This window comes from Copidosoma floridanum, unplaced genomic scaffold, assembly GCF_036245765.1.
Source record: "Copidosoma floridanum isolate Cflo_tuat_1 unplaced genomic scaffold, Cflo_Japanese_pri ptg000028l, whole genome shotgun sequence".
Lineage (NCBI taxonomy): Eukaryota > Metazoa > Arthropoda > Insecta > Hymenoptera > Encyrtidae > Copidosoma > Copidosoma floridanum.
The window spans coordinates 1,525,670-1,549,500 of record NW_028321905.1 but is presented as its reverse complement, the minus strand read 5'-3'; the positions used below and the strand labels follow the sequence as shown (position 1 = coordinate 1,549,500).

Here is a 23,831-nt window from a genome sequence, read left to right as displayed (position 1 = left end):
ACCTGTGATATTTTGAAAATTGTTGAGGACTTGCTGATTTCAAAGATATTATTGTTTACCTCTCCAACCGTCGAAAATTGTAAGAGATTTCATCTCAAAGTTATTATAACATAAAAACCTTTATTCGCTTGTGTTTATTCTTAAAAATGAACGATTTATCGAGGAGTTACCTCATAAACTAATACGTAGTACTACACCGTGTGCATTTTTGGAAAGAGTCACACTTTGTATACCAAGGTAGCGGTAGATTTTTTTAAATTATAAACGACCCCAAAAAACCCCCATGTACGTATACTCATGGACTTTCAGAAATTTTTCATTTTTTCGGCCGCCGTATTGAATCCGCCATTTTAAGTTCTACATTTTTGTTAAAAGATTCGTAATCAGCACCCCAACAAACCCCCATGTACGTATTTTCATGGACTTTTACCAATTTTTTATTTTTTCGGCCACCATATTGGATCCGCCATTTTGAATTTTAAAATTTTTATGTTAAATTCCAATTCAGCGACTAGAAAAACATAAGTATACTAATTTTCAGAAAAAAATAATAATCTGCTGGCATGCTAGACAATAGTTTAGTCGATTACCAGTGCTGGAGGGTGACTTTAGGGGTGGTTTCCACCCCTGTAAGTATTTTTTTTTATTCGGACCAATTTTCTGTTATTCTACGCAATCTTACCTTGATGCTCCAAAAAAAATCATTTTGATCGGTTTAATACAGCAGCCGCTATTTTATTGATAAAAAAAAAAACACGTTTTTGCCCACTGTGCGTCGTGTAAAATAATGAATAAAAATTTTATTAATTTATAATTCAATTTTTGCTGTGTAGAAAACATTCCTGGTATAAAAGAAACTTTGCTACTACTCACAGCTAACTTCAGTTTGCGAGAATTTAAAAAGAAGAGTTTCCATTCAATGTATAATTTTAAATTTCTTATGAAAGTAAGGCTTTTCTAAGCAATACTTTATATTTCATACCTACATTTCATGTCATTATAATTTAAAAATAAGAGATGATATGTTGGAAAGTATCTATAGGAACGTAAAAAACAGATTAGAGCTTAGAGTTATTGATTCGCAATAACAACAAAAAATCAGTAAATTTATGAAAAAAAAGTATTTTGTTATACCCTAAGCTTTCAATTACTGTGGTTTAATGAATTTGTATTGCTTTTTTAAATTACATTTAATACATTGTAGCTAAAAGTACAATTAGAAAATGACAAGACCACTGATTTATGCATGAATTACCTATCGTTTAATTTGGTTTTTGATACGTTTGTTTTTGTGAATCTTAAACATAATTTAGTTTTTTTAGCTTTTTCAGAGCCAACAAACAAAAAATTTATTAAAATTATAGCCATTACCATAAAAAATTTATTCGTTCTTTAACATTACATAAAGTATAATAGTAATTCAAAACCTTAGCCATAAATAAGTTGTGTCGTTTGTTTCAGAGTAAAGTACAAAAAAGTTTTCTTTTTAATAGTCATGAATGCTATAAATATTTTCTTAATCTAACGTTTTCACCTGTGCTATAGTAACAACATATCATTAACTTAAGTGATTAATTGTATGGTTTGATTTTTCCGTTACATCCGTTGTTAAAACCTGGATAGTAGCGAAGATGTACACATTTAATTGCAAGTAGTGTGGGCTTATGAGTAGAAAAATTAAGGTATTGTTTGAATAACCAAACGAAAATAAAAAAGGTAGTACTGAGCGATAGAAGAATAATCAACACATACAACAGTTTGACTAGTTAAAAAAAATCAAAAAACAAGACATCTAAGTAAAACGAGAAAAAGATAGCGTTCTTATCATCACATACTTGTTACAAGTTGTAACGGATCTTACTCGATGACTCTGGCCCTGGCAAATGGCTTGTAATCAGAAAGGGAAAAAGCCGGGCGTGGGGAGCGACTCTCTCGGCGTAAAGATAAATATAAGGCTACGTCTAAAAGAGAGATAGGAAAATCCACTGGAACAATTTACAAAGTCACTCCACTCGTCCAAGAAAGAAAAGTATGAAAGAATTGGACTGGTCGAAGAGAAGAGATAACCTGCTCCTGCCCAAAACTAAGCCTGAGCTGAGATCTCGAGGGCGGATCCTGTTGTTTTAGACCCACTGAATTCCTAGGAGAAGGCAGAGAAAAAGCAACAAGGCCACCATTGACTCGCTGGGCCCTCCCAAATCATCAATACCGGAGGTTAGGTGTCCCTCAACCGGTGTTAATCTCCAGGGCTGATTCGGCAGGTTAACTCCTCTGGGAGATACTGAAACCGTCTTTACTAGTGTTAACGTCAGGATCAAAGTAACTTCTTGCGTACGTGCAGAGATAAATACGTTCTTGAGCGGACTTTCGAAATAATAATTAAATTGATGTTGTGGTTCAAGTTACTTACCGAAAGGATAAAAATAATGTACAAAGAATGATGTATTCAAAAAGGGTTAACTCTCAATTGTTATACAAGTGCATAAAAAAAGCAAGAATATTAATGTTAAAATAAAGTACCCAATTTACTTGACGCTTTGATTGTGGTCTCATTTATTAATAATATTAAAGATACCTCACCGCATAGGTAATATCCCATCTATGCTTTCATAATACGCAGGACTTATCATAAAGAATGATGTCTTTTTTGTGATGAAGTTTTTTAATTACTATGAGTGACAAACATGCAACTATTAAGCGTACAAATCTATTACACGTCTTTTCATTCATGTTATGAATAAAAGTTTATTTAAAAATTTTCTCACCAGTTTTCAATAGAGTTTAAACAGTAAACAAGGATGGTAAAAAGAAAGTTAAAGCGACTCTTGAAGGCAAAAAAATATTACAAATCAAAGAAGTAACAGCAACAAGAAAACAGTAAACATTTATTAATTATTAAACAGATAGAAATACTATTTAAAAAATGAAGAATGTGATTAGAGCACAGAAAACACTACGAGAAAACATTGTGAGCGTAAGGAGCAAAATAAAACACAACGTTAAAAAAATATGGTTTAAAATGAAAAAAAGCGTAAGCCATTTCAAAAAAGCCAATCACAAGTTAAAGAACAAAAAAAAATTTGTATAATAGGAGTACGAACCGGAAAGCAAATAGAAAAGTTAGAAAAGGTATAAATAATAACGCAAATAAAGCATGACAGTGCTAAAAAAACAATCGACACAGAGAAAAGACGAATACTTGAAGAGAACGAAAAAACTAGACAACGAGGACAAAACGAGTAGAAGAGAGCGTTTTTGCTACAAAAGAGTGCTTGGAGGTAAAAAGACGAGGCTAAGAGATTGTATAATTGTAATGACCGGACTTGTTTAGAGTATGGTCTTAACTGTATAATATAAGTGTCATTCGTGGGTCTCTTGGGATTCAGCTCGTGAGCTTTATTTATTCTTTTTGTATTGAATAATAATCTTTATTTAAATAATATGGGTGATTTTAATTAATGTATTTCTTTATTAAAGCAATTTAATAAGAATTTGTTCTTTCAAATACAATTTAATCGGATCACTTTAACAAGGTTCAGCGTTGATTTTATTACTGATGAATAACTTACATCTATCACTAATTGTTTCTACTGCTGCTCTGGAGTTCCCTAATGCTTTGTGCGATAACCTTTAGTGTTTCCTTAAAATACACGAATGAGTTCGTGGCCAGTAGGATGTTGCGATTTTTGCTTTCTCTGCTATTGCTGGAACCACTTTCGGTGGGCCTCCTTTGCTGTACCTCGCTCCTTAGCGTAGTCCGATACTATTGATGTTCTCGATACGCACTCGAGTTGCCTCAGCCAACACGTTATGCCTTACGTGTATAAGGTACTCACGAGTTGCGAGAGGTTAACTTTTTTTTAATTTATGCCACTAAAGAAACGGGAAAAATTATTGTTTCTTATCTCATATAATATAATGGAGTAAAAACAAATTTAAGCATTCGTATTGCACATGCCATGAATTGCAAATATAATCAAAGACAATGATTGAACAAAGTATCTAAAGGCGCTATTTATCATTTGATTCTTACGGTTCAACTAACATAATAAAAATAAAATGGAATGATTGATATGATAAGTATTGTTATATTAAATAATATAACTTGTACTTAGTAATTTAGACAAAGTAAATAAAAAAAATAGATCTATCAAATTCTTGAAGTCGTGGAATGACTTTTGCTCAACATATAACATAAAGTAACTACACAAAATATAATAGAATAGCTTTTTCACAATTTCATGTGTGCCACAAACTTTTTTATTACATAGTCAAAGGAAAATAAAGGAAAACAAAAAAATATCGTGCTTTACAAGCTACTGTTTCGGATAATGACTAATTGTTCGATTGAACGAATTTAAAACGAAAATTATCAAATACAACGCTAATGACGTCTCTCATGTGTTCAATTTGAGAAAGAGATGGGCGGCAAAATATCACCGTCATGACGGAAACCCCAACATATACGCCTGGAAATACAACCACCAGAATCACAAAGGGCAAATATGTAAATCATAAATAATTATAAAACAAAGCTAAGCACCATCGATTGAGTTAAGGGACGCCCCGTTGAGATGACCACTAGGGTTTTGATGTCTCGGTGCACGAGGAGCTGCCTTTTCAAGCAACCAGCGAGCCAAAATCTCAACATCCGATGCGACGAATTTGTATTACTTACAACCAGCCAGAAACCCTGCAGCAAGAAAAGAAGATGCTACGCCGACTCTACCACGTCGATTTTTAGTTACGTAATGCAGGAGCAGGTTAAGTGTGAGCCCCTCGATCTTCGATTACTCTCACCGTAATCGTCCGAGAAAAAACTAAGCTTTTTTCTGGCTTCCTTTCAGTACCTCTCCCTCTTAATACTGTTCCATGGCACTTTTTCTCAACGGCGCAATCCCCCCTCCAAGTAACCTCACATTTCCTTGATGCATTCGGCAGCTCTGCATCTACCCCGCAGATTGTAACTTTTCAAAGAACATAGCCTCACATACATAAAGACAGCACCGATAGTTGTAAATACAGAAGCAACTCTGAGGAACGTAACTAAAACGGACAAATACAGTTCGTTAATGGGTAATTCTACTCAAAATTGCATGTTTCATGTCCCAGTCGATTACAAAGTCGTTTAAAGAGATATCGATCTGAAAACTTTTTTAAATATCCAAAGGATGTTTACTGCTGAAGGTACAACATAATTCAGACCATAAAAGAGTATTTCTTCAGTTTGAGATACAAAAAAGGGGCCAAATCAGCATTACGGGCTCATGTCTCATTCGAAAAGTTGCAGTTTTAACGACTCCTGGAACCAAAACACAAAGTTTTTCATTTTTTTACGGTATAGGATCATAAAGTTACTAGCACTAACAATATTTTTACGCATTTTAGACAGCTAAAAAAAATTGTATCCAAGAGTTGCATACCGTTTAAGTTGCGGGACTGAAATCTTGTGGATTAAAAATTTCAACGGAAAATACTGTCACATCCGCACACAATTGAATATGGGCACACAAATGAGGGCGTATTATATTTTACAACTGTTAAGGATGTTGCAAGAATTTTTTCCGATTGTTCCATTCCAGTAAGCCAGTTTTACGGGCTCGTGAATTTAAAGATTCTGTCTCCCCAAAATAAAAACTAAGAGCCTGTAACGCTAAGTAATGTTATGTATCTTTTTTAAGCATCACAATATTGACTCGGAAGGTGGCGGGTTAAAATTTAGCTGTTTTATATATGGTATGAGTGCAGTGGCAAAGCCTTATTTTTGTTTGGTGCGTTACAATCTCGATTTTTTAATGATTTTATAAGAGCCCATACCACTCCTTTTTTTTCTAAGAGCCCGTAACGCTATTTCGTAACGATACAAAACACATTGTATCTTCACTGCTTTAGCACTATTTTTTTAACAAATAGTGTAGTATACAACTAGGATAGTGTAGTATACAATAGAAAGAGCTCAGTACATCGTACAATTGCAAGGATACGGTTAAATGTTCACTGTGAATGGTACAATCATGATCTTAAGACAATTTTTCTAACCCATTTCGTTCCTTTCTTCTAAAATAAAATAAGAAAATCATCGTAAAAAAATTTCTGGTGTAGATCCAGCAGGGCCCAAGTAATTTCAGCTTAGTTTGGTTATGGGCAATATAAAAAAACTTAAATTTTACGTATTTGTTCATTCCAGCCCTCGAAATATGCCGTTTTCAGACTGGCAACGAAAATTTGGATCGGGACTTTAACATGGTAAATACATATAATCTAAAAAAAAATTGCAAAATGATAGTACAGATTGATATAAAATAATCGTTTTACCCGTTTTACGTAAAATTGTTTGTTAATAACATACATATGAGCATGAAAGTAGACACAGCTAGCTACGTTACACCAATGTCAAAAAAAAATAAATTAATGCATATTCCAAATGCTACTATTAAAAAATCTCATTTTTCTTTAAGGGGGCTCAACACAACATATATAGCCAACAACATATATAGGTATAGTCATGACCTTAGCCATATATATTATCACTTCCACTGCAGAGCAGAACAAAAACTTCGTCTGCTCCATGTAGTAGTTAATGTTTCCGTTGATGTAACCTTCTATTATACAGAAGGATAGTTAATATCAGTCGCTAAACAATGTCCACGAAATGTCTATTATAAGTTAATAAATACTTTGAATACAAGTTTACGCATTACGCATAACTATTTGAATTCCAAATCATATGGTTTTTTTATCAAACTGCACTACTTTGTTCTGAAATAAAGAAATATATTTATTCAATTCATTTACAATAAATTTTCGAATACATTTCTGCTTGGCGCGTTTTTTACAGACGACATTCTAACCAACATTTTTCTAATCGTGTCTATTAGTGTACTTCGGAAGGAAATATTTCAATAAACTCAGCAGCAACCTATTATATTTCTTATGGTTAATTGAAAGAGTGACAGTTAAACTATATGTCTCTAGTTTTTTGTTTATGTAGGAAGTGATTTGAGGGAGTTATTATAAGATTTTCGGTGAAAAAAGTGTCGTCTCCATAAGAGGTCATGTGTAAGACGCTCACTTGTAATGCGTTTGACTAAAAATTTTACGGAGCAACCTATGCTGAAATTTTGCACAGATATAAAAAAGATACTCATTGACCGTGGATTTCAATTTCATCCATTTCACAAGTACTTCGATAGGTGTGTTGAGCCTCCTTAACAAGTTATGGAGGGTCTGTAGAAAATTGTCCAACTTAAAAATCGTATTTAATATCAAGGATAATTTTTTACACATGTACATAATGAAAGGCACAACGACGGTATTGTTGGGTAGACAGTGGCTTAAAACTTTCGACATGTGGCCTCTGTCTCTTCAAGCAACAGATAATAAGCACTCGAATAACATTTCCAATATCGACACCAATTCAATGAAGTGACAAATTTTAGATAAATTTCCTAGTTTATTTTCAGATTTGCAGGATTGTTACAAAGGAAGAAGAAATCACTAGGTATTTAAAGATCATACAAAACCTGTACAATTCAAACCTTGTCAGTTATCTTTTACTTTAACTGATAAAATAAGTCAAGAAAAACAGCGTTTGATACAATTAGGAATTCTAGAACCAGTTACTCGCAGTAATGGGCTACACTCATAATATCACTGTTAAAAAAATGGTCAAGTAAAAATTTGCGGTAATTTTAAATTGACAGGGAATTCTAACTTAATCATTACAAAAAATCCAACTACCTTTAAAAAAAAAAAAGGTTTTATACATTACAAGTAATTTAGTTTTTTTCGCGGATTGATTTAAAAAATGCGTTTATGCGATTTAAACTTGATGATGTATCAAAAAACGCACTAACGATTATTGCACAAGACGGCTTGTTAAGGTACACTGAGCTTGAAGAAGATGTAGCATCTAGCCTCTGAGAATTCCAAGACATTTTATAGACGACGACGACAACGACGACGACGATGACGACGATGATGATGATGATCAGATAGAAAGCGAAGCCGACTCTTTCGTACAAACTTCATACAGCAAAGACCGCACCAACGATGAAGGAGGGTGGGGGTGGAACGGCCTGCGAGTAAAAAACTGCGGATCAATTAAGTACCGTACACTAGTAAATTAACTAACTAACCTTTTTTTTACCGTAATATCTCAAACAAATATTTATTTTTTACCAAAAAAAGCAATGCTCAACAATTATTATCTACCTGACGATTCTTTAAAACTTTATTTGAACTATTTCTTTAAAACACATTATAACACTTAAGACATGTTCATTTAAAGGCTTCATGTGCAGTTAAAGCTACGACACGGTATGTATAATAAGAGCATATTTTAACACATCTATGCACATGAATAGCGTCCTCACACCAGTCCCTCTACTCCCACATCCCGGTACTCCTAGTGAAGGAGTGGGCCCCAAGTATACTTTACTTGCCTTTAAGTTTTTAAATAATAGGAACCGGATATGTTGTACTAGTATTTTTTTATAAACAGTACACATATTAAACTAAAAGTTCTAAAAATTTTAGCCCTTAATATGCAAAGATGAGGGCACTAGATTAAAAAAAAAAAAAAAATTGTTTCGGCTCCAAAAAGTCATGCATAAAATTTTTGTTCTGTCAAATAAAAAATTTTAGCTATTTGATACTGTTGTCAAACATAAAAAAAAATTTTTATGAAGAAAAATCATTTCTTAGATTTTCTCAAAATACCCAATTTTTTAACCGATGTTTTGCCAATTACCGATTAGTTAAAAAATCGCACAATAATAAACAACATAACAACAACATTTCAAAAAAATTTTAAGCTTAAAAAAAATAAAAATGCAAGTGTCTATGAGATATAGAGCTTTAAAAAAAACGTGCTTTTTTCAAAAAATTTAGTTTTTTTAAAAAGCTTAAAAAATTTTTAAATTTTTTAAAAACGTAACTGTTAAGCCAGGTAAGAGCTGCTCTTTTTTCAAGTTTCCTAGAAAAAAAATTTTTTTTTGCAAATACAAGGGCTTTTTACAAGAATGCTTTTTTTTTGGTTTTTTGTGAATTACAAATTTATTTTTTAATTTATTAATATTAGATTTGCACTGATCGATCCATAATCAAGAGTTCTACAACTTTTTTGTATTTTTGTTTACTGTATCTCTCCTGAAGGGTAACAATCTGTAAACACACAGCACTAATAGTGCAACCCCGGTTGGATAGCGCTTGCGCGTTGAACACAATTTTTTGAGGCTAAGGTATGAAAAGTAACTGCCATGAGGTATAAAGAATAGTATTCGATACTTTTCTTTCCGTATTCAAGGTCATAATCCTCATAATCATTCGGGCTTGTCCTCCTCACCCCACACACGTCTACGTCTGTCACATCGCCCCCTTGCTCATTACATATCTCTCTTCCTCGCGCATCCTCGTGTGGAATCTACGTTTAGCCCCCTCACGTCCACTAACTCTCATCATCGTCCGCACCTCATCGTTCACGACCTTGCACATCCATCATCACTGTGGTTAAATTCTCTCCATCCATCTACATTCAATCACACCACTACATACACCAATCTTACGTCTATTACACCAATCACACGTCTGTTACACTATACTCAGTGCATATCGTCATCTCGCTGTCATCACGCCACGTCTCACCCGTTCAATCCCGTTTCTCGTTCCGGTATCAGGATCCCCACCCGAATTCGTCACTCAAAACAACTATTGTCGCTGAGCTGCCGCAAGTGGTAGCTAATTTCGTCTTCCGGGCGTCGGCCCGCTTTCACCAGCCTTGCGCTGACTCGTGCGACCGCGCAGGGCCCACCGGTTTGCAAATCATTCGTCCATCGTTTCTCAACCTTAAACTCGTGAGCGTTGGGAGCTGTCACCATCAGGTCCTCCCCCTCACACACTCACACACCATCACACACTACAATTCAAACAATTAATGTATGATCTGTTCTTCAATTGTAATCTCGATTCGTGCCAATAAATCTGGGTTTTTTATGCCACAGGCTTTTTCCCATTATTTCGTGGTTATTAATTGTGTTAACCTTCCTTTCCCTTTAATTCTATTTATTTTTTAATCACTATTTGTTTTTGTATTATTTTTTTGTATTTTAATTTAAACCAACCCTCTATACCGTAGTAAGTCCCCTATATTTTTATCGATTAAGTTATGAATTTAAACCAGGTAATCCATGTATCCATGTTGGATCGGCTGCGCTTACACGCAACATAAGGTATGAAATAAACGCAATCTACCATAACGCAGATGATATATTATAATATTTTCCAATACTAAAAATATCACTGAGACCAGAACTGGTAATTTTTTATAGTAAAAGCTAAATTGTTCGTAGTACATTTAAATTAAAAATCATCATTTTGAATGCATCTGTTAACTTGCAATTATTTAATAATTCATTTTATAATCCTTTACAAAACATTTATCGGAAAAAGTATTAATTTTATTCTTCATCGTAAACGCATGCATGTTATGTTCTACTATTAATGCACGTAATGTATGCTGTTTTTATCTGTTGCAAGCAGAAAATCAATGATTCATAAATATTGTATCTATTTACTCTAAAAGCGTTTCGATTATAACTATTGCTTTCTAGAACGTTGAATAAAAAAAGTTTTCAGTTTTTAATGTATCATACTCTTATATCCCAAAATAATTTTAAAAAATTTTAATCGATATTGTGCATTATAAATGAATTATAATTTCGACAAAATTAGTCAATCATTAATAAAGTGCAACTGGACAAAATTTACGAACCAAAATTATACAATTGGGAAAGAGCATTTTTGCAGCTAAGACAAATGTTAAAAAAAAAAAAAAAACGCACCTCCGACTAAGCTGCTAAAGATGGAAATGAAGAACAAAGCTGTAAAATCATTGTCAATGTAGATTATACAAAAGTGGACTCTATAATATCTTAATACTGCACTGGTGAAAAATCAGAAAGTATGTACTATTGTTGTTTGAAAAGTAAACAGTATAGATCATTGTTTTTTTTTTTTTTTTTTTTTTTAAGTAACACTTCTATAGGAGCGTTCTGCTCTACGAAGTAAATCAACGATTTCAGATTGGTGACCTTGAGAAAAAGTGTAACAGAAGAGGATTTTGCTTGATTCTTCCCCTTCGCCTTGACCCTCCTTGACGTACTCCCGGTCCTCAGTACACCACACAACGTTATAGCACCACACCAAGCCACATAACATCATCCCACCAAACCACACCACACATTTTAAATTCAACTTATTTTTCCTTTTAACCAATTTCTGAAAAAAAAAAAAAAAAAAAAAAAAACAGTTCCTAAACAGATTTGAACCTCCAACCTCTTGCACACTGGGTAAGCCCCCTACTCACTCTGCTATGAGTGGGCCCAATTAAAAACTGATTACTGCATTTTATTTTACAGTTCGTCACTTATTTTTAATGTAAATTTGGTTCCATTTGACATTAAATAAATAGGTTTTTTAATAAAATAAATTGTTTGGTTTATGTTTTTTACTAAAATAAAAAAAAATGTATACATATTAGCTAAGCAGCTTTTATATGAAATAATAAACATTTATTTGTTTATCACGAATTTTTTACTTTAAAAATTAATTAATTAATAATTATAAATTTTTGCATTTTTCGAAATTTTCATGATTAAAAAAAAAAAAAACTTCTGTACTGTATAAATACAAGCATTGATTCTTATTGCATTTTCTTCTTTCACAATTTTTCCTTTGTGATGAAGAACAAAATTCAGAGAGGTAGGAGGAGCGCAAACATATGCAGCAACGCTGGAAATTGTTTTTCTCATTTTGTGTTTTTAAAAAAAAAATTATAGATCTATTTAAAAATAAAACAGGTTTATCTGAAAGTAATCTTTCCTACAAAAAAATATTGGGGGGCTTATACAGATCTTATAAATGCAAGTTAAAGTGATTTTTCCATAAGGTTACATGTTAAATTGCAAATTCCTAAAATCATACATGTCAAAGAGGGTACAGTTAAACGATCTGCAATTTGTTTTTAGTATTTATAGAGGTATTTTTAGTATACTTTTGATACTTCAATTATATCTGTCAAAAAAATCTATGTAAAGAACGTCCTGAAGGGACAATCACTGGCATGTACTACTATGCTATCGAAAAAAGCGGTACTACAGGATGGTTTGTCTCAATTTTTTAAATACAATTATATTTTGGATATTAAAAATGGACTAGGAATAAGTGTAAGAGCGTATGTGATAAATGTAAGCGTGACATTACAGATGTAATCAGCGTATATAAATTTAAAGAAGTATAACTTTTTACTTGGGTACCCAAAATATCATCCTTAAAGCAACGCTAAAGTAGCTTGGAAGTCAAATTTCAAAGAAGTCATAAAATCGTACGTGTGTAATATAAAGGTAAATTATTATCTGAAACATAGTTTGATGCCTGAAATTAAAAATTTTTATACAACATTTTTTCAATCTGACGTAAGAATGATAATGTTACAAGCTGATTTTTTTAAACACAAAAAGTACAGTCACATAAAAAAAATCATACTAATATATCAAACGGTTTTTATTCACAGTTACAAAAGTTTTTTATTTTTCAGGATCACAGTAACTAAGATCAATTGCTTGAAAATAGAAAACCTTCCTTAAGAAAATTGATATTATATACTAGCTGTATATTTTTTTTAAAGAGCATTTTGAATTATATACAGAGATAAATTAAATTATATTATACCTACTAATCAGATTATAGCTATTAATAAGATAATTATTGTAGGCTCATCTGACGTAATTTACTGTATTTTATCGTTACATAAAAATTATACTTATACGTTAAATGAATTTCCCCATAACGAATAACCCATGTAAATAATGTATGTCATATTATCTACTGCTTTACGCAGGATTAAATTTTTTTACGTATAATTAGTTGGCAAGTAAATTATGTGTTTGTATTATTTTAAAAATAATGATATACAATAAAAATGTATTTGTATCAAAAAAACCATTTGAAATAATTAAATAAAAAAGCGTACGAAAGAATGAAAGCACAGATTTGGACTGCAGGGTATATTTACAGACATGATGATTTTCTACTCATTTTCTGGAAAATTACAATTGATTTTTAAAATAATTACCAGCATTTTTTTGGTTATGAGCTTTTTTTTAATTTGTTAGAATACCGAGACAATATAGTTTTTATCTGCAAAAATTAAAACGCAATAGTAACATTTAAATTGGTTAAAAGTCTGTTATGACCTTTAACAAATACATTTTTTACGTATCATCATGTAATTTTTGGGAAGCGATAAATTAGTAGTACTTAAAATTATAAAACTTGTATTAATAAAAACAACAATCCTAGTAAAACTAATAGGCATATTAATCCTAATACAATTAATGTAATAGTGTATGGAATAGTGCGTTATCTGTGACGGTAATTAATTTGATGTAATTGGATTGATTGGATTAGATATGTAACACATTCCAATTTTAGTATTGGCCAGGTGCAAGTGATGGGAGGGGATAGTTGAGTTGGCGCCAGCGTGCGTAGTGGCGAAAACAGTAAACGTGGGATACCAAATTACTGTAATTTTTGCTTAATTAAGGAGAGAATAACAGTATTTCGTCAAATTTACAGATGTTATCACGTATGCATAAATAGTATCAATATTATGAAATTTCAGTTACACAAATGTAAAAAAAAAAGCTATGTGGTGCCAAGAACGGTTGTAAAATGTTTGAATGTAATAATATATTAATGAAGCCTCGTTAGTTTTCGATCCAGAGCACAATCTCAGAAGCAGACAGCAAAAAAAAAATAAATACGCGAAATAAGACAAGATCATTGTGATTTCTATTATTCAAACGTTTATGAAATATGGGTGTAAGAAAGTGCTGTGTTGTTCAGTGTAACAGTAGCGCAAAGACAGATGGAGTAATATTACATAAATTTCGATGATTATTTAACTGTAAATAGAGGTAATTTTCATGTGCAGTGCAACTTAAAAAATTTTCAAAATAATCTGAATAAAATGTACATGCAGGTCAACTTTGTAGGAAGCTGAAGTTACCGAGGTCTACCTTATTACGATAGCACTTGTCAAACTGCTAACTCCATCACTTTGAAATTCTGTAACATCGCACACATGACTACTTTCAACCAACTGTTAACCTTTCTTTAAGGCTTCAGAGTTAAAACAAATCGAGAGTGTGATATTTCTAAAGCCTGTTTTTATGATAACATCCATTATCAGATGAATGAATATAGTAATTTTTTGCTGATTAATTGATTACTACTAAAAGTGTGCATAGGTGTATGCTGTTGACGTATAATGTAAGTACCCACGGTTGCATGCTTTTGACACCAAGATTGGCGCTGCATGACATGCACCTGGCCAGTAATAATTTTCAATCGTTTTTTTTAACGTAAACATGCAATTTAGTACTTTTTCATTTTTTTATAAAAATCGTGAGATTAATTAACAATAGGCAGTATAAGAAAGAATCAAGAACCCAGTATCGACCTATACACTGAGAGGTTTTACGTTAACGTGTATGTTAAAACGAAGTTTTTACGTGCCCACAGCTTGGAGCACCAATATTCTGAGTTTAAGCGTTTCATGCAACAACTTCTGGAGTGCTCGTAATTTTGTGCACTGGATTTTCCAGTGCATGCAGGGCGAATCAACGTTGTCAAGCACCTAGCTTTACCATTCTCAAGCTACACTGAAAATCTCTGTGTATTTAAGAAACTTGTATAGTTACTGCACCTTACTTATGGATGATGGCTATTGTAATAACGTCGGTTAACATTTGAGTCAAAGTAATAACAATACCGCAACTCGCCTTTAAATTTGAATTTTGTAACATGAGATCACATAGTTACAATTAAAACATCTTAACCAATTTTATTAATTAGGTCTTTATAACAAATTTTTAAATTATTCGTATCTAGCATTCTGTTGATGTTGTTAGAGTTAGCACGGGTGTGTAACGTTTGAGAGAAAAGTCGTTTGAATCTATTACCTTCTGTATCTTATATTTTAATTTTATCAAAATTGAATGAGTGGTTGGTTGTTTGAGTATGATATGATTATACTGACATATTTCTCAAATGTTAACAATCGCTTTTATGTTCACTTATTCAAGGTTTCAAGTGTCGCGTGAAATAAATCCTGCAATTATCACATTCAATTTTGTACACAATATTGCATTTGTCATTATTGACTACTTGATCCTTTCTCAGTTTAACAAACGCAGAAAAATAGAACCAAAAGAATGAAAGAATGAAAAATGTTTAGTATTGCTTGTTCTTAGAACGTACATGTTTCACAATATGATAAATATTGGGAGATATTTGTTTTAAATTTATGTACCGTACAAAAAGTTACTAACTATCTATATTATAACTAACATACATCAACAAGAAATACCCTGCACTAGTGAAAAAAAAACATTTTTTTGAAGTCAAAACAGCAGTTAGTATTCAAACAATCAAAGTAAACATTACATTGTTAATAACTATTGGTAAAGAACACGACATAGCAATTTTTTATCTCTTAAAAATATACTGAATAAAATCCATTTTTTAAATTTGATCTTGCCATCCTGTCGGATTCCGTACAGCAAAAAAGATTTGTAATTAATTACCGTCTTGTAACGTTATTTGCCATGTAAGATAAGAATTTTTGTGCATCGTTACAGATTCTCATCAAAGCAATTACATATCAAACTTTAACGAATTTTCAGTGGACAATGTAAAAGTTCATAATACTTCAAAGTTGAAATTTTAAATCGCGATTTTCACACTTTTTTGCTCTGTAACTTTGCAAAAAGTAGGTTTCAGATAATTTAACCAGCATTCATTGATAAATATTCAAGTAACGAACTTATTATCGTTAGCTGTTTTAACAATACAACGTCCCAAAGAAATCAAAATTCGAAGAAAAAATTTGGTTAATTTAAAAAATTTATTTAATATCAAAAAAGCTGGCACGATTATGCCCTAACCGTCTCTACGATCAGCTAGTAAAATCTTACTTGAGATCTAAGATAACTATCTGATGCCAAAAACTTACCTAAGATCTTAGCTCAAATTTGTTAAAAAGTTTCCTTCCTTAGAAAAAAAAAAAATAGAAAATTAATTTTATAGTATTTATGGTTAGCCAGATGGTATTACCAATTGTATTATACATTAAAAATCACATCTTTAAAAGTGATTTACGTCAAATTTTTTAAATTCAAATTTTTTTCTCTGGTAAAGTCATAGATGCTTTTTAAGATGAGGTATAATATCTGATTTTACATGAGAATTTGAGAAATTTAATTCGTCTTGAAAAAACAGAAATAAAACACTATTACCGATATGTTTTTTAATTTACTATCTAAATAACTGTATGATTTAAATGGTTAGATTTCACCTCATGATCGTAGACAGAGAAAACAATTTTCTATGTATTCTGATTACAATGCGAAGCGATTCCAATAATTTTCGTCGTGGTTGCAGAAAATTTTTTAATGACTATTTTTTGGCTTTATTGACCTGCCAATAAGTTTTGTAAACGTTATTGAATTTATAAGCGAAATTCAAACAAAAATTAAGTTTATTTTTGCTATTTGTTTAATAACAAAATAGTACGTCACTATTATGCCTCTAAACTATTTTTCCATATATTCTGGAGCGTAGTCAAAGCAAATTTTGTAGTATGTCCTTCAGTTGTCAGAACCTCGCAGTTCGCGTAACTAGTAGGAGTAACAAACCAAGCTGACCGCACATTAGAGTTTCAAGATGATGTTATCGCCAAATTGTTTTAGGCCCACGTCTTCACCGTGCCTTGATGACCTGCAGAATGTTGATTCTACTTATGCAGAAATCCAGTAGGTGTTTGGCATGCATGGTAAACTTTGATAGTGATCGACGAGTAGTTTCACCCTTAACTCTTTTTCTCCCAGTAATTAAAATCCATGTTAGTACTTATTATAATTGTTGTAGACTTCATTGCCGTATTGCAATTCATGCAAGATATAGTAGTGTAGCTCAGATGGTGTGCTCGACTTAATTAGTGTAATTTACAAGTACACATAGATTAAAGTAAAAGACTTTCAGTGATAAACTTAGAACACTTGTGTTTATTTAATAACGTTAGTGGACGTAAGTCAAAGCGTTATTTAAGAAGCCTTTTCGTTAACATTCAAGTAATGTTTCTACATTACACTGTAACACAATACGCTTATTATAAAAAAGTGTATAAATCGCTCGAATTGCTGCAACGAACACCTCTTCTATGCCCCTAACGTACACAATTACAAATAATTACCAATACCTCCTTTCCTTCTCCACCGCTACTATAATCTCCAGCAATGGTGTGAAAGTGGTACTGGAATACTTTTTTTCTTTTTTGTACAAGAATTAAGCAAAGAAAGCGAGCCAATTGCTCATTGATACTTCAAGTCCATCTTAACGCTACAGCGATTACTTTTTCTCGTGCGTACTAGGATGGTGCTTGTGCGCAGCATTTTGTTACGTCCAAGCTTTAAAGTGAAGAATGGATTTCGTAGATCCGTTCTAAAAACAAATAAATTTAATTTTTGTTTGTCAGAAACCAGTCATCAGCCCAATGGCCTTATTTGCTCTTACTAACAGTATTTTTTCTTTTCAAACAACTGACCCGGCGTTGTTGTGTTAGGTTTCACCGAGTAATATGTATAGAGTGGTGTTGGTGTGTCATATGCCAAACTGATGTTGACGTACTGTATGAATTTCTGTCTATGTAATGCAGTAGTTACGTATAACAATTATTTTTTTCATCTCAAGAATTTATAAAAGTATTTATCATACGTTAGTCTGTTTATTTTTGCTTGGTATTAAATTTTTTGATTAAAGCTAAGATTTGGAATTTTTAATGTTAAAATATATTTATTCAGAAAAGAAATTTGATCGACAACCGAGTTATGTCTTATCTGATGATTTAATGAATTTGGTAGAGCCAGAAATAATCGAGTTTTAGAAGAATCTTAATTATAACTTTTCAGCTTTTATTTGTCTTAACTTAACTTACTTCTATGATCGTTGGTTAGCTGCTGCTTGCGCGTACACAGTCACAAGATTTTACAACGTTGATCACGATGGTTCAAATTCTACACGAGAGAACTTGTGGCAATGATGATAATTAGGCTGCTGCTTTTGACGTTTGCACCCAACTTAACATTCTTTTCTTTCTTATTCCTCCTTGAATTACTTTGAGGCGAGTCTACAGTGGCCTGATTTATTCAAGCAACGTTTTACTGGTTCGTCTGCTGGTTTCTTGTTCAATAAGAAATTTCTAGAGCAAACTCAATAGCGTTAGGCTGTCTTCTACTTCTTTAGCATCCACGGCACCAATTTTCAGGGTGGATTTCTTTGTCACTGGTACTGTTTTCGGACAGGCCCATTTTGACATTACAAAATACTCTGTCACTTGAGGTTCTAGGACACGGTTTCATTTTTATTGACCTTTAAGAGTTGTTCGGACTCTATGGCTTGAGTTGTTAGGTCCTACAAGCCACGCACCTCCTACCGTTTGATACATAGCTGTAGTTCTGGCCTAATAACAACAATGAGCAGATCGAATTCTGCTTCTGCATTGATTGTCGGGTCTAACCAATGCGTACTGGATCACCGTCGTATTGTCAGTGCGTTATTGTATCTTGTTCCAGCGTATGCTGTGAGCCCTTGCCAATATCAAACTGATGATTTAATGTACATAACTTATTGTTTTTTTTTTTTTTCGAATAAGTGGTATTTCATTGTAATTTTTTAATGAATTAGAAAAAAAAAATTTATGTAGGGTTGAGAGCAGCTAAGATGCAAGGCTTTTACTCTTTTGCTCGTAGCAGCTGCCTAAAATTTTTCTACTTCGAACCTAGCTTGACCACTTCGTTAGTGTTTACTGTACATTCATAATTTTTTCCATTTTAGTTGGTTTAATAGTTTTGGCTCCATCGACTTGATTAAGTTAGCAAAACATTTTACACGTTGCTTGGTAATTCAGCAAGCGATACCAGTAGCAGGCCACGTATGTGCCGATGCTTAAAAATTACGTTTAACTGCAGCCCCTTGTAATTTAATACTTTTAGCCAGAATAATAGTTATACAGTTAATTACTTACAAATAAAATCATTCACAAGGATGCATTTCTGTCCATTATTACGTAATTTCTTATGAGCTTGGCAATGGCGCTATCTATTTTGCCGTATCTTCAGTGTAATTTACCTTACAATGCATTTCGCCGTTTCTACACTTATATATCATATATTGAAATAAATACATTTTGCAGTAATCTGTACTCAAGGTCAAAATAGACTGCATGATTAGACAGCTGAGAAAGAACTAAGCAGAAATAAGCAAAAGCGCATTCTCATACATGGTTTTATTCTTGCGTAATTAATTGTGCAACTGAAGTTTCAGCTAGGAGCCTGAAAATCCAACATTTTTTGTAATAAGTACTAAAAAATTCATTGCATTCATGTCCAATTGAAAAAAATCGCAAGATCACTGTGTTTACTAAAGACAACCTAAGTTTTTTTTACTGAGACGTACCGCAAAGTATTGGTTTTTCACAAGTATATCATTGTATACATGAAAAGTTATATATCCTCAAGACACAAAAGCTGGTGTTTTATTTATTGAATAAAAGCATAACACTGGTTAAAAAACTATTTAATTCTATTTTCATTGAATAAATCTTATAGGAAAAATTCTTTTTTTATCGTAGAGTACTACAGTCACACTTAAGTTTGATGATTTCTATGTAAGGGTGTGCAAATTCGGCTAAATTTCCATGAAACGTTGGCAAATTTCTTTCCGACCCTCTTCTGCGCTAGCTGTACTCTTATTCTCCTCCCCACTGAGGCCTTTCCCAACCTACCTACTTAGCCAGCCTACTTACTGCTACAGTGGCCAACTGATAGCTATCAAAAAAGAGGCAAGGAGAGAAGAAAGAGCAGTCCACGCAGCATATCACTATGTGTGGAGCCCGTTCCTTGGCATAGGTCTTGGCAACCTAAGCAGCAGCAAGTTGGTACTCAAGGACGTAAACAATACAGTACGTATACCCTTTTTGGTCTTCGACGAAAACTACGTATTTCGACATTCCAGGTGACTATAATGCCCTTTTCTTGAGTCCAGACGAGGGCTATTTCTTTTTTTGGAGTACAGACGAAGACTATGATCTTTTTTCCAAGTTAGAGCTAAAACAATGCTCCTTTCTCACGTCCGGACGAAGATTATACTCTTTTACTTAGCCTGGATGAAATCTATATCTTTTTGTGTACCAGTATACAGTGTTCTTTTCTGTTCTAAAATAAAGGCTAGATTATTTTGCTATACTTTAAAATATCAGATCAGCTATTTTTCTGAAAATTTAAACTGTATTAATAAGACAATCATGACTAAATGTACGTTAATAGCCTATAAAAACATTTTTTTCAAATCTCTGAAAAGCAGAAATACATAACAACAAACAGAAATGCAATTACAAGCTTACATGAATTGTACTTATTGCTATATTAACGATTCCCTACTGGCATTTTTAGGTACATACTAAAATCGTTCTCTCAAATAATGATAGTAGTATGATTATTTAACTCCCAAAATCGAAAAAATTTTATCTGCTTCGAGTGTTAAATATTCTCAATATAATATAAAAATTTGTAAAGAGTCGTTCGTGTTAGCTCAGTGATTACCATGATTGGCACTGATACAATATCGTTCTAAGAGTAATGAATTCGATTTCCGGTAAAACTATTTTTGTAAACTTTGTGCAAACTAGACAATAACCTTTTTTCATACAGGCCTTTTTTGATTCCTTCACCATAAATTGGATAACTTGTAACTGTTTCTAGTTATTTAAAGGTATTTTAGAATTCGGTTTTATCATTGGGTCGTTCGTAGAATTACTGGACTGGTAAAATAAGCATTATTCAACTTTAGTACTAAATAATACCTCAACTATTCTTACCATAATAACTATTTAAGATTCACAAAAAAATAATTACAAACAATCACTTACTCAAGTAAGTGTTAAAGTATACGTGTATTTTTGAAACTTAAAAAATATTTACAAGATGAAGATTACTAAGATTTGAACTTGACAAAACACATTCATTTCAAAGGCATTCTACTTTGATGTTCCCTTTTAGCGAGGGTCTTGAGAACCATAGTTTTTTAAATCATGAGTGTAAGATATACAGTTTCAAATAATTTGTGTTACATGACAGACGTGTATTGATCAAGCGATAGAAGCTGTTAAAGGTTGAAAATCATAATTTGCGTTGAATCGTATTCATTCCAACGAAAGTAAGAGTTTCAGAATGGTTTTAGGGACAATAAGTGTCATTAATTCCAAATTTATTTCTAATTAACAATAATGTCAAACTTAGTATGACAGACAAATAACAAATTTTGTATTATGTCATGATTGAAAAAATAGTATAGTCACATCCTACCTTTTATTGAGGCACAGCCTCTTCTAACTATTATTCTGTTATATCAGATTCTTGCGTTCTAATTTAATATCTCCAGGAATGACTCTATAAGACAATATTTTTTCGATGGTACGTAAGCCTGGCGTTAGAATAAGCTAATTGTTACGAATGAGCACTGTTTGTAAAAGTTAAACGATGACTACTCGTCTGTCCATCTGCAAGGGAAGCAGCTGGTGATGTATGCAATACACATATATATTCGATTCATTTCAATTGCTGTTTAGTGATTAAAATTATAATTTATATATTATGTTAGTTTTCGTATGTTAAGATGCAAACATTCTATTACTTGTAATAGTTTATGACGAAAATTCTTGTAAGGAGCGAGCAGAATAAGGGCTTATTATTTATGATTTCAGTAATGAATTTTTTACACATGATTGAAGTAAGCCGGAGCGAGCCTCATCTGGCGCAAGTAAGCTTGCGGTCATCAAGCCAAATTTGTGTTCATGGATCTCATACGGAGTTTTACTCTTAGTAGGAAAGTCAAATAGCGTGCACGAGGTACATGTATGTACTCGGGGCTAACAGGCTGAGAGGTCCTGCTCCGTGGTATCTGTGACTGAATTTTATTAATACATCTGAAAAGTTTATACTATAGTTCTAACAGCCCTCTGCTCCTTGTGTGTTTAAGTTTGCAAAAATAAGTTAATTCTACATGTTATTCAAAAAGAGAATTTGATACTTTCAGTACATATATGTACGCGAATTACAACGGTAGAAAAAAAAGAAGGTCGAAACTGCGACGCGGCAACATCAGGTTTGTAAGAGCAGCGGCTCACGGCTAGAGCTAAAAGTTCAGACGCTCTAAAACGGCAAAGCATTAAGATGTGTGTCAAGTGTGTTGACCATATTGTGAATAAAACAATATAAGACTTTTTTGTTAATGTTGTGACTTCTTTTTATTTTTTTGCCTTTGCCCTTTGGTCCTCCCTCATCTTGACGCGTTTACAAGACTATCTAAAAGAAATCTTATATTTAAATTCCTAATTGCTCTGAAACTGTAGTTATGAAAATTTTTTTATTTAAAACAAGAAATACTTTCATAGTTTAAAAAGCAAATTTCTAAAAGGATTAAGTCTCACTCTTGACTAAGATTGGAGATTTAACTTTGTACACGTTAAGAAGACTCCGGTGACTACTACTGAGTTCAAATACAAACAAAAAATTTAGTTTTGTTCTTAAACAAACATATGGTTTTACTTTTTATGAGAAATAAAGTTCTTTTTCAATCAGTCCAGTGTAGACAATTATACCAATTTGTTGGTCGGTATAGCAGTGACTATATATCTTGTTTGTACATCGCCTTTCTGATGTACTGATTATAATACACTATAGTGTCTAGTACCTGTATGTTATAAAAATCTCATGAAACAAAGAGTGAATATAATAGTATCTATCTGATTACATACTCGTTTATAACAAATAATAATATGTACAAACTTCAACCTGTACAAATTGTTACTTTTCCATATCTCGCACGACAAAGTATGCCAGTATATCTGCTACTCACGTAACCTCAGGAACTTATGGCCACAACTGTTCATTTATTTCTATCACAAATTTGTCATTAAATGTATAATCTCATTCTCCTGGAACAGTTTATTTGGCTTATTAGTAATGTAAAACTCGTTTCTCACGCAACCCTGTAATAATATTTGCTAATAGTTACAACTTTGAGTTCAAATATCTCAAAATTTTAACCTATATGGGGTATGAATAAGGCTAGCATTGGATTCGGCTAATTTTTTTCTATTAGAAATAGTATATCTTTTTTTGGAGACTTTTGTCAAGGAGCCCTCTTAAGGAATGAAGTCAGTATGATTCAAAAGACACTTCACTTCTCGAGCAGAATATGTAATAGTTGTATTTGAATTTAAATTAACTCACTAATTTTTTATAAAAAATGTATTTTTACTAATTTAATATTACAGGAATGTGTAATATATAAAATAAAAGAATGTTACCTTGTCCAGTCAATTTTTTCATCAAATGGCAGAATCAAATTATCAAAAACTACAACTGGAATGCAACGAGTAGCTAATGCTTCTAGTAAAATTGATAGACCCAAGATATTTCCTTTCAGAACTAAACAAAATTTGGAATGCTGAAAAAAATTTGAAGTGTCATTTAACTGCGTAAATTCACTTTAGTTTTTGTGAGCGGGTAAACACAAAAAAGAATAACATTTAGAAAAAAAGTTTCTAAGTAAAAATAAAAGAGCTATGGTGGAGTTTTTTGATCATCAAGGGAGTATGAAATATGCAATCATACTTTATGTAAGGATATACAGTATATATCACACTCGCA

General features: G+C 32.4%; 1 protein-coding gene across 1 annotated transcript in view; it reads right to left on the bottom strand.

Annotated features, from left to right (window-relative positions):
• Positions 1 to 23,831, bottom strand: part of sotv (exostosin glycosyltransferase sotv) — a 727,528-nt gene that overhangs the window by 457,454 nt on the left and 246,243 nt on the right. The window contains exon 4 of the mRNA XM_089595800.1: positions 23,489 to 23,628. Coding sequence (XP_089451926.1) covers positions 23,489 to 23,628 — 140 coding nt within the window. The remainder of the gene's footprint in view (positions 1 to 23,488; positions 23,629 to 23,831) is intronic.